Genomic DNA, 12608 nt, shown 5'->3' on the forward strand with positions numbered 1-12608 from the left:
CTCACATCTGTGTTTTGGTATATAATTTGAACATTTCACAAGAGTGCTTTCAGATGGTCCTGTGAATGTTTCATGAGTTGTTAAGAAGTGGAGTGTGTATAAATGACAGTGTGCAGCCATCACTGTGTGGGGAGGGCATGGGTGCCTATTTTGGGCTGACAGAGTGATGTTCAGCAAACATCTTGTATTCATGAGGCCAGCAGCTGTTCATCTCTGCTGCTTAACTGCTCACCCACCACATCTCTCCTATGAGCATCGCTCCCAGGTTTAGCGCAGCTTTGTTCTCATTTCTGCCACTGACTGCATGGATGTGCACAAAAGTAGCACACGTGCAGGCGTGGAAATGCTTCATCTGAGGATGGGAGCCTCTTCATACCTGTATCTGAGCCCGCTTCCTGGAGGGATAGTCACTGGAAAAGAACAGACTCCTTTAGATTATAACCCATCTGACTATTTTGCACATCTTTACAAGGGTATGAATTATGGCCTGCTGGGACTGCTTTCCCCTCGTGTACAAGGAGAGGAGCCTGCAGTGACTTCCTCTGATTTAGATGTACATGTCTGAATTTGGTCAGCATTTATCAGCTGTGACCTTTCAACAGTTTGCAAGTCTTTGTACTTTCACAAGTGGCTTGCTAGGCAACTTACACATCATGCAGTCAGGTATGTGTATGTTATGCACAGCTGCTTGTGAGCTGTGGGGAGCTGCTAGTACTTTTCTGTAGGTGAGTTCCACAGTGTGATACCTAACAGTTTTGCTGGTGAATTAATGGAGAGAAGTGTAACGAAACAGTTACAAGAACCACTTACAGCATCTGGATGCAAAATGCAGAAACTGCTTCACTTCACAGGTCTTCGTTACTTGCTCCAGTCTGACTTACCTTTTTCTATTCCTGCCTCTGGTGCTTTATACTTGTCTCCTTTTGTCAAATTTTTCAGCTCCTGAGGCAAGAGAGACTTCCCTGAAGCTGCTGCTGCTGCCAGGAAAAATATTTTCTGTCTCTTCACCACCTCTTTAAATGGCAGCATTTTTCTCCTTTAACTTCTCTTTCTCTTTATTATGTGTTTTCCTTTGCTGTAACCAAGGAACATACTTTACAACATATTGTAGGGGATGTTTGGGTGGAAGACATTCTGCCAAACAAGATGAAGCTTATGATGAAGCTTGGAGAAGGATGCTGCCAACAATCCACTCTCCTTGCCCCATCCCCTGCATCGTTTTGGAGGGATGCTGAACTGTAGCTGATACTAAGAAATGAGAGCTGTGCCTTGCAATGTTTCCAAACCACATGTAGAGCAGCTATCCATAAGGGAGTGTGCTTGGCCAGGCTTTGGTTTTTGTTGGGTGGTAGCATCAAACAAAAGTGAGTTTGCTTCTTTGTTTGGAGTGATGCACACAAGCACAGTGCAAGGGTTGTATTTCCTTGAAAGAAGTTAAAGCACCTTTTTTTTAGCAATCTTGTATTCTTCTATTTCTTTCCCTGCCTGTTTTCTTGCTGCTTGCAGGTACTACATGAGCCCCTGATTGATGAGGATCCAGTTTTCATTGCTACCTGCACAGAGAGGGAGCTGCGCAAGAGGAAAAAGAGGAAATTCAGTCTTTGGGTTCGGCAGTGCTCGTCCACTGGTTTCATCTGCCAGGTGGGTTTTACCTCTTCAAATGTCATGATTCAGTTCCAGCAGGCCCTCAAATGTATTGCAGGACCAAGGGTAACAGTCACTTCTCTTCGTTACCCTGCCGGGGGCTACAATCTGCGTGCAGGAGGCCTCTGACTCCTGCGGATACGAGACCCAACGGACAGTGATGACAAGTTCCTGATACTTTGTTTGCTGTATGATTTAACTGAGAGTTTGTGTCTCTGATAATGTCCATCTGGCTGCCAGCCCTCAGCTAATTACATTGAAATGCAGTTAAAAGGTCTGTCTGTTTGTATATCCTAAGTTTATCTGAATGTCTGAGTACTGTGACTTATGTCATTTTTTTATGAATCAGCTTTTCTCTCTCTAAGTATGACACTGCAACTGTGATAGCCAACAGTGTCCAATAGACTAAATCAATATGGTATCAAGATGTCAATTTTTCTGTGAGAAATATATTTGTGGGGGTTCCTATTACCTATCTTTTCACACATCTACCTCTCTATCAAAGAAATAAAATCTGGTGTGACTTCAAGGTGAGATGTAAGCTGGAGTGAGAGACATGTTGAAGGGTTTGTTTTTGTTATCATAAGGCATTGGGAACTTCTTTTCAAATTCTCAGCTTCCTCAATTGCTGATGTATTTTGAGAGCCCTTGAAAAATCTGGTCATTTATGTTGTTACTTAGAGATGAGGGGGCAGATGTTTTCTAATATTTCTTTTTCCCAAGAGCTCCTGTGAGAAGGTTGTCCCCCGCATGTTCCAGAGTGGTGGTTCAGAGGTAGGATGTGCACACTGCTTGCTCAAACTGAATGCATGTCAGAACAGGGCCTGTGGATTTGCTGCAGTTGAACATTTGTTCAGAGCAGAATTTAGTTGGTGAATCATTATGACTGTTTGACTAGCTGTGCAGGAAAAGAGGCTCACTGGGAACAGAGGTTTGTGTTTTCAGCAATGCTCTTCACTCTGAGAAGAAACTTAGGATCCTACATCTTCCATCTAAATTTTAAAGCAGCTGTTTTCTCTGATACAAAATAGATTCACCTTGTGAAGCATCCTTGGAAGTTTCTGCTCTCAAGGCTCTTAGAAAGTCATTTGCTATATAGAGGCAGTGTCTTTGATCTCCAAGGAGAACTTCACCAGTCCCACACGCAGTTTATTACTGAAGCGTATTGGGTACAGCGAGCACAAAGTCTGCTCATCTCTCTTGCCATGCTCCCCCCAGCCAACTGCCACAAAACTAATAAGTCTTCAGATAAACCAGAGGTTTCAGATTCTGAGCTATAATTATGTTGCACCTCCCGTCCTGTCCACTGAGAGACTAAATTAATGGAATGTCAAATTAAACAGAATAGATGCTCAGCACCACCCTAATCCTCCCACTCCCTTAATGAATTAGATACTCATGCTTCGCTTGCATCCGGATGACGTCCAGGATTATCTTGCCAGCTGCCTTCTATATTCATTCCATGACTTGGCTGTCATTATCAACGTGCTGAAATGACTGGGTGAAAGGGACTTTAGGGAACCGTGAAAAAGAATATGCCTTCATGCTAAAATGGAAAAACCTAATCTGGGGAAGATGGGCATCTTCAATTATGATATGCTTGAAATGCTATGTTCATTTATGTGTCATGCTTACAAGTGGTCTTGCAGAATCCAAAGCACTTTTTCAGTGGTTATTTGGTTTATTTAGGGTTTTAAAACAGAGGTTTTGTTTCTTCCCCTATGTTTAACAAATGGAGAGAATTGATCTAAACCAGAAGAAAATCCAGTGTTTTCCCTTCATGTACACATTTTCCTTTCCATCTCTTGTGAAGCTGCCATCATGAAGAAAAGACTTGTTGTCTGATAGTTAAGGACTGACCTGTCTATCACCTGCCAACCGTTGGAAAAACCTTGCAGCACTTACTTCAAAACATGTAGACATTCTGTAATACTGTCCAGATGAATTCCCTCCCTCACTGCTTCCATGTGATGGCATTGAGGTCCTTTTATTCAAGATAAAATAGGACAATCAACACTTCATAAATCAGCATAATTCAGTTTCAAAAATCTGAACAATATGTATCTATAAAAAGGTGAGCCAGCCCAGACGGACAAGAGGACGGAGCTATGTATGACTGGTTTTCAGGAGTGGAAGGAACCTCAAGAAGATTGTGATGCTCCTGGCCAAAAACAAGGTCCTCCAATCCTGAATGATAAGCCTGATGTTAAAAAAAAAAATCTCCATTTGAGGAAACACCTTAGTTTTCCCAGTGTTCTGCTTTTCCTACAATGAAGAGGATTGGTTGGTTTGTTTTCCTAATGTAGAATGGATATGCCACATGATGAGTTACTTTGTGAACTCAGCTCACAGGTCAGCTGTTAATGTTAGGAGTTTCAGCTGTTTCTCTGCTCAAATTCCTGTTCCTGCTTGTTCTGTGAACAAAACTCTGAATCACATTTTTGGGTATGAGTAAACACTTCTGTTTGATGGCTCATCATTTACTTTTTTTAAGGAAATGGTGTTTGGTTAAAAATCTAGCCCAATAAGCCATTCATGGAACAGAAGTGGCATAAACCCCAAGTGCTGCTTGTGGACATAAGGTGCATAGGCTTATATATTCATAATAGAAACAATGTATGAATATTAGACTACTTTTCTGTCTTCTGTACTCCAGATAACTTGACTGCACCCTGACAGCCTTTGTTTTAAGATGGATGCACAATTTCAGATTATATCTCTGCTTCAGAAAATCTCAAGCAGAGCATCTCGTTGCAGTGAATAGCTTTGTTGCTGAGCATCTCTTCACGGTCAGCTGGCCAAGTGGGAACATGCAGGAAGGACACATCATTCAAACAATGTAAATACATGTCTGCCGCAGTTGGGAACACGAACAAAACCTCTCAGAGAGTTCTGAAGGGCTTCAGGAGATCTGACTTTGGCAAAGTGGATGGCAAAACTGCCCTGATACTGTTGCCTTTTTCATCTGCCCTTGACGCTGGACATCAAGGTGGCAGCAGCTGCTGGGGGAGAGGGCTTGGGCCTTCTAATTTCTTTCTTTCTAATTCAGGGAGGACAACAAACACAGCTTGCAGGACTTCAGGTGTCCCTCTCTGTTCCATCTTCTCTTTGCTTTTCTTGTTTCTTTCCAATCTATTTCCCTATATACTGCTTAGCACTTCTATTTCCCTACTTAACACCGAGACACTTTTAAAACCAATATTTTAATGTTTTGATTGCAGTTTAAATTATCGAAGTAGCTTAGAAATCTTTCTTAGACTATTTGCTTAGCGTATATTTAAATATTAAGTCATACTATGTAAATCAAAACTCCAGCTGTGTCAGTTTTTTTGTCAGTTCTTATTTCTTTTTCTCTGAAAATCTGGAATACTTGATTATAAAAATTGTTCATAAATATGATTGGTAGGGCTCTTTCTTATTTTAGATATAGCAATATAGCTCATCAAAAAGTGATGAAGAGAATTCCCAAATACCTTATCAGGGCTATTTATTTTGTCCTGGTGGGATATATCATGTGCTCTCTGCATTTCTTGTGTGGCTCAAAAGGAATGAGCGTGGTTATGAGTAACTAGGTGATGCCTAGTCCTTGCATAGCTCCTCCTGCACAAGAAAGTGTTCTGATCATTTGCAGGTGAAGAAAGCACAGGATTCTGGTGAACCCCAGCACATGGAGAGCTGACAGAATAAGGTATTCCCATAGTGCCTCATCCTGAAGCGCAGACCCATAGTCCAGATGTAACCCTAAGACAGTCCCTGACCCAAAGAGTCATCAATCAACAAGATGGAAGGCAGTAGCAGATGGTAAAGAGCACTACAAAGAGACAATCAGACAATATTAATCACTCTGATAGGCAGTAATAGAATTAGCTCATCAACGTAATTATTTGCTTAAAAAAGCTGGTATCATGGTGAGGAAGAAATTACTTCATGCATGCATATATACTTTCCTAGTCATTGAGATGAATTTTATTTTCTGAGGCTATACTGGACACTTTTCACTTCCCATACCTCCTCCCTGCCCCCCAAAGTATATGGGCTCTGCACTTGCTTTTATTCCCTGGCAGAAAATTCTTGCAATAATGCATTTCATTTTCATTAATATCCCTGTGCAATGTTACTCAGATTTATGAAGTCCTTTAGGTCCTTGTACTGGGACTGACTTTGAGTTTCCACCTTCCACTGCTTCCCATGAAGTGATGAGTCAGAACAGAGTAAGGAAAACTACTGTGTCTCAGCAGCTTGAGTCTTCCCATGATCCTGAAGAAACAGCAGTTTGCAGGATAGCCGCCTTTAAAGAGTGAAACCTGGAGCGGGGTGGCCCCTGCCTGAGAGGGTAAGAAAGGGCTCTCTCCCCAAAGAGCAGCAGTCTCACTGAGGGGAGATGTCTGAGGTTGCTCCACAGATCATTGGCAGAGCTCTCAGTGGCAGGAAAAAAACCCCGAACAATGTAAACACCATGCTTCTACAGTAAATGCTGTAGTTAATTTTAGACAGGGTAGCTACAGCTAGCTTAAATACTTCATAACCCTATTGACTTTACAGAGTAAGAACTTCCAGAATTTAGAGAAACTGAGGTTGTGCCCCAAAGAATTTATAATTTTACAACACACTACATAAGTGCATTCAGTCAATGGGAAAGGGAGGGGTAAAAAAACCTGGAGTCAGTTTTGTTTTCAAGGTCAGAGTTGCAGAAGAGTTAGCCATCTGTGCACTTGTTTAATAAGCTGCTCAGAAATGTTGGTGTTTCGGCCCATTTAAGTTCTGTTTAGAGATTAGTCTGAGCCCTTGCATTTCTTTAAACCATGTCCTGATAATTCCTCTATTGCTGGAACAGTTGCATCTGGAACACACAGATGTAGCAGGTGCTTTGAGGAGGTTCTCAAGGTCAGGCTTTGTCTGGGAGGGGATCCCAGGAAATCTGATCACCTTCATTTGTCAGTCACTGGTGGCTGGAAAATCCTATCTACTTTCTTCCTCTGGCTTCCATCTGGCTCCAGCTTTTTAATGCATATGGTTCTGTAATGTCAGCATGTGAGAATCCCAGATCTCAGTTGAAAGTCAATTATCCTCTTGCTCACCAGTGTTAAATGGAAAGGTATTCTTGTAGATGTGTGTTGGGCCAGACCTATTCATTTTTATGGAGTTTACAATCTTACCATGTTTCTAAATGAATAAGAAAACCAGATCTAAATGTGATCTAATGCAAAGATCTCTGTCAGAGTTTGTATACAGTCTTAGTGTCTATTTTCAGGTGTGAATGAAAGTTATTTTTTAGTTCCCATCTGAGCTGCTTGGAGTTTATGACAATAAAACTACCTGTGTAGTTGTGTCCTTTCTGCAGCTGTTCTCACTCAGTGCAACTCTGCCTGGGGAAGCAGACTAAAAGCACCAGAGCCTCCTCTCTTATGCACTTCATAGGTTTGCCATAGGAGTGCCCCTCATGGATCCCATCCCTTTGTGCTGGGTGTGGAGAGCAGAACAAAAAGGCAATCTTTGCCCTAGAAAGTTTGGGATCTAAGTGCAAGAAGGAGGCTTAAGCTTCCCACAGCAAATCTCTTTAGTTCAGACACATTTTGGCTGCCCAGAGAACTGTGGAAGCAGGCTGAGTGCAGCAGTGTTTCTTGGCTAATGCACATGGCAGATATCTGGGACTAACACACTACTAGGTACCAGTATACACCCTACTCCTGGTGAGCCTGCACAGGCCAGGCTGTCATCGGCCTTGTGGTTCCTCCTTAGAAATGAACTGGGTCCTCGATGTCAGTGTTTTGTCATCTCTTGGGTTTATCTTAAGATTTTATGCCCTTTTTATGTAAGTATTTTCCTCCTTGAGCTGCTATGTGTTATCCTCTCAACAGTTACAGCATTTCTGATAGTTTATACTGTTCTTGCCTTGCGTCACTTATATACCTTCTCACTTACACCTCCTCACTTACACACCTTCTCACAGCTCAACAATAATTTTCATAGAAAATCTGAGCCAATGTTGTGCAATTGCGTGGCACCAGAGTGAAGCCTCAGTCATGGACCTGAGCTGGGCTACACAGAGGGAGCCTGGAAAAGCAGCATTAAGAAGCAGCAGAACCGATGCATTGATTAGCAATTGCCTTGTGGGGATTGCATCCTTTCTCGGAAAGGTTTTGAAGAGCAAAAGGAAAGAGCTCTGCTGAGATGGTGGTGATTTCCAGCCAGGCAGAAGGGCAGCATGGAAAGGTGCAAATGTGGGCTTGTTTGACACTGGTTGTTGGATGCTTGGCTTCACAGGGCAAATGCGGGGAGGAGTCACTATACTGACATGGTATAGGAAGAGATCAACAGGGAAGCCTAAACCATAAAGGCCTGTCACTGTTTTCCAGCCCCATTTCCATTTGATGCTGCAAAGAAGAGGGAACTGGCAGAAGGGTGACGTGGTCAAAGCAAAGGATTAGACAAGTGATCCAAGGGGTGGAGCACTGTCTGGATGTCAAAATACATTTCAGCAAGGCCAAAGGAAAGAAGGATGATTGCAGTAATTGGGAGGAAAGCCAGGCAGTTCTTAGGTATTTGAAAGAATAGGAAATGATTTATGTGGAGCTGTTAGAGATAATGAATCTGCCTGACCTAGATGTGGCTGCCTGGGAGAAGGTACAGAGCAAAATCTGCATTCGTTGGTCCATGAGTTGTCGGTTTGCCATGTAGGTAAGATGTTGTAGTACCCACAGTGACAAAGAAATAACAAGAAATCATGGGAAGAAAAGCAAAGAGCTTTAAGCCATATGACTTGCGTTGTCAACTCTGCCAGCATCTTTTTGCCAGTCTCACAAAGATCTTTTTAGAAGCTTCGAAGAACATGTGCAGGTAAAACAGACTTTTGTCAGTCGTCAGCACAGAGATGTTAGCTGCATCTGTGTGTGTTCATGCAGATTGAAATCATTCAAAAGAAAATGCAGAGGGAGAAAAGAAAGGGACCAAGTAAAGAACTTTGTAAGGAACACCAGGAACTACCTGGGAGAAGGTTGGGAAAACTGCATGTTCTTGCATACCCTTTAGAAAGCAGACTTTAGCAGGAAGAAAATGAAGAGAGGCTCAAACAAATGAAAAGATCTGGTCTTGGTAAGAGCACCACCACTGGTGCCAACATCTGCTGGAAAAGAGCTGCCTGGGAAGAGATCATTAAAGAAGGAGGGAGTATGAGGTGCAGCAGATTTAGGGTGAAACTGGAGAGGAGAATCTCCCAACAGTGTTGGTAGTGGCAACAGTTAGAGGTAGGGTTTAGGATGAGAGGGGATTGAGGCAGGATCTAGAAAGTAGTACTAGGAATGTGCAGTTGTGGGTTGGCTGTAGAAAAAAAATAAAGTTATTTTTTCAATACCTATTGAGGATCGAAAAATTATGACTACTTTATTTTGTTCTCTTGCTTTTATAACTGTGTCATCTAAAAACATGGCTTCTGTTTTGTGGTTGTTTAGGATCTGCCCTTTGTGAAACATTTTTGCACAATATATCTTTCAAAATCTTCCTTCTGTTTATTACTACCTCTGCCTTTTTTTTTCTTCCAAATGTCATCTATTTCATTTGAGAATTGTACCCTGGGGTGCTTCAATTATGTATGAAGGTGGAATATTTGGGATGTGCTATTCACAAGTGCTTTCAGTATGCCATCTGAGCTTTGAATATGAGCAGAATCACCAATATTTCTGTTTCTAGGGCACATTCTCTTAAATGTGCAGTCAAGATGTAGCTTTTGTTCCTAAGCATTCCATTTTTTACTCAGTTTCTGTGAGACCTTACGAACTTTCCACAAGAAGGTAATGAAAACATACTGGATTCAAAGTATCTGGTGCAGTAGGGCAGCCACAGATAGAGAGATGGCAGAATTGTGTGTGTCACTGTTCTGAGAAACAACAGACATTCAACAAATAATTGAGGAATGAATACAGAAAGCACTGCATGTTAAATGTCTTCAGCCCATAGTCGCCTCCCAAGACAGCTGCTGTCACATCTACACAGGTTATCCCAATTAGTGCTGTAGATCAAATGTACCAGTAGCCATTAGAAAAGATTCAGTGAAAGAGATCTCTGCAGATATTCAAGAAGCACTGGTTTGGCTGTCATGCACAGAAGCAGAGGATGTTTGCTGCCAGCATCTCCCATCTGTTATCCAGCAACAGTGGTTGAGCCTGTACTTCTGATGATATTTTGCTGTTGGTGCATATGGAAAGGGCACAAAACTCTAATGTCCCAGGACAAACCAGAAGGTCTAGTGAATGGTTTAACAAACATTTTGGGGGAGCAGTTTCTGACTGTGCCTGTGAAGGTCTAACAGCCAATCTGGCAATGTGTGCTGTTTCTGCAGATTCCTGACTCTTAAATACCACTTCTAATGCATTACAGAAAGGGGGGGAATGCTGTGGGCTTCAGTAGGGAGGATCTTAATGGGTTGAGGTAGAATGAAATAAGCTGGATGGGGAAAATAAAGGTCATATGGGATCCTAGGTATTTGCAAAAATATTTGAAGCTATGTGTTTGCCAGTTACCTGTACACAGCCACTTTATGCCTTCACAGCAGCCTTAATGCCTTCCAACATTGTGCTGCTGTCACCCGTCATCCCAATAGAGCTGGGCACGATAAAGCTTTGAATGATGCTTCTCCAAAACAAGAAACACTGTGCCAAGAACAAAGGCTGTTGTTGGATAGGCAAGGAAGTGCCCAAGGAGAGAAAAAAAAGGGGTTATATTTAACATTGGAGGAGGAAAGGTTCAGCAGTGGGTATGAACATTTGAGTAAAGGGCGCTGGGAAAGTGAACAGAGCAAGGGGGGTTGAGATTCAAAGCCAAGTGCACAGGGAATTCTGCTAACCAAACTTTGAAGTGTGTAGCATCCTCATATGAAAGTAGTGCTACCTCAGTGGACAGGTGCCTGGTGGGCATGCTATTAAAAATAGCTGCTTCCAGACACAAAGCAGCCCACAGTGAGGAACCAGTTGGCACACCAGCAGTGCCAGAGGACTGTCCCTTGGAGGGGCAGCACTCTACAAGGAACACGGAGTGAGCATGGAGCAGGAGAGATTCTAAGATTTACTGTATTCGGGGAGGTAAGGTGTAAGACACTTTTATAGACTTAGAGAGATTCCTGCTTTGTTTTCAGCTCATCTGCTAATCCAAGGTCAAAACTAATCTGTCTGCATCTTCTGTCTCCACTGCCCTGTCTGTAGATTTTGAGGATTTGATCTGTGGTCTCTGTGCTGACATACTAGTAACCTAATCTTAATTTTGTTGCCAATAATCATGAAATACCTTTGCTGTAAATTTGGAACAATCTGTTCTTTGAATGCATTCCACTGGCTCTCTGGAGCTCTGATTAATAACCTAAATGACTTATCATAATTAGCTAGTCCTCAGCCTTAGAATTGGAGAAGTTTGACAGCTTTCAAAAACAAGTGGAGCAGAATCAGGGAGTCTGCAAACATTGCTGCTTTTGTCCTCATCTGGAAGCTGTTTCTATCAATAAAAGGGGTTTTAATTTTTTTTTGTGATAAATGATGTATTTAAGACTTCCATTTAATATATACTCTACTTTTTGTAATTAGTGTGCATTTTTCCTTGCACCAACTTTGTTTTCAGCATGTCAGTTCCTTCAAAATTATGTCTAATTTCCCAGAAATTTCATGTGTAACACACACTGTTGAGGTCTGTTCATGATAAATGAATTGCTAGGGATTATTACACAGAATACCAGTGCTGGGGCATGCACCATCTAAAATAGGGAGAAGCTGTTTAATTGAATTTTGTCCTTCTCCAAGATCACTGAGTTACAAATTACTGGGAGCACTACTGCAAACATGAGCATTTTTGTTCTCTGAGGATTGCTATGAATTTTCATTTGTAACAGTGTACGTTGGTGAGAGAAATAAGCTATATAGAAAAGTAATACTGTATGTTTTGCATGGTTGAAGTCCCAAACAAATTTAACGAAGTTGTTGTGGATACATCACTGCAAAAAACCAAGGTAAAATTACATCTTCATGCCCCTGAATACTGAACAAGTTTCAGCTTTTTCTTTGACAGGAAATATTTTCTGTAATTCATAAAAGTTTTGAGTATTTCAGAGCCAAAGTCACGAAGGCAGGCCAGGGCAATTTTTTCTGAAAATTTGCATTTGTTTGTGTATTAAATCTTTGCAAGTTCCATGGTGTTACAGTAGTGTTTGAGTAACCGAGTACAGTGTTTGCTTCTTCCCATTTCTCTTTCCAGCAGGTTATTTCTGCTAGCTCTTAGAACAAGATGAGGGTTGGATGCTTAGTTGGCTTATTAAGTGTTGAACTTGGGTGAAAGTTGTGCTTGTAATATACTGTCAGTGAAATAAAATAGAAGGCTTGTGTACAAACTAAGGGTTACACGTTTTCTTCCTCTACACGGTTCAAGCTGTTTTGGTGGGTTGTATCCAAATCAGCATCTACATAAAGGATGTAAGTGTTAGCACTGTGCCTGGAGAGTTTGATGAGGGTGTTCTGGATGGTTGGGAGTGCATTTTGCTCATTTATGGAGGTGCACACACACTTGTGTCACAGCCTGACGGTTACTGCCAACCTGAATCTGAATATTAATGCAGAGAAAGCTAATGGGCCATTTCCTTCTGGTCATCTTACACTGGCCTTTCTTGACACTGAAGTTCCCATGCTCTCCTTTTGCTGGCAGCAGTGAAGCCTATGCAGATTCAGTACAACATGTAATCCCAGTTATGGCTGGAGTCTTTTCCTGCCAAACAAACAATGTTCAAACTGCACAACAATGACAGGAGCCTCAGAAGTGAGGTGAAGGATGCTGTATTTATTGGTAGCTGTGCCAGCTAACCTGAGTTGGTTTAAAAGCAACAGCCCCTTGAAAGGACCTTTAATTAGCATTTTATAACAAGTATCTGCTGCTTTCTCAGCTTGTCTCAAGTTGAGCTGTGCAGGTATGTCGGGAATTGCATCTGCTTGCTC

General features: G+C 41.9%; 1 protein-coding gene across 1 annotated transcript in view; it reads left to right on the forward strand.

The window, feature by feature from the left end:
• PGBD5 (piggyBac transposable element derived 5) overlaps window positions 1-12608 on the forward strand; it is a gene marked incomplete at its 3' end in the record, with an annotated part of 64343 nt that overhangs the window by 36953 nt on the left and 14782 nt on the right. The window contains exon 3 of the mRNA XM_082303046.1: window positions 1507-1641. Within this exon, the coding sequence (XP_082159172.1) occupies window positions 1507-1641 (135 nt within the window). The remainder of the gene's footprint in view (window positions 1-1506; window positions 1642-12608) is intronic.

The sequence above is a fragment of the Coloeus monedula genome, assembly GCF_965178545.1.
Source record: "Coloeus monedula genome assembly, chromosome: 2".
Classification (NCBI taxonomy): Eukaryota; Metazoa; Chordata; class Aves; order Passeriformes; family Corvidae; genus Coloeus; species Coloeus monedula.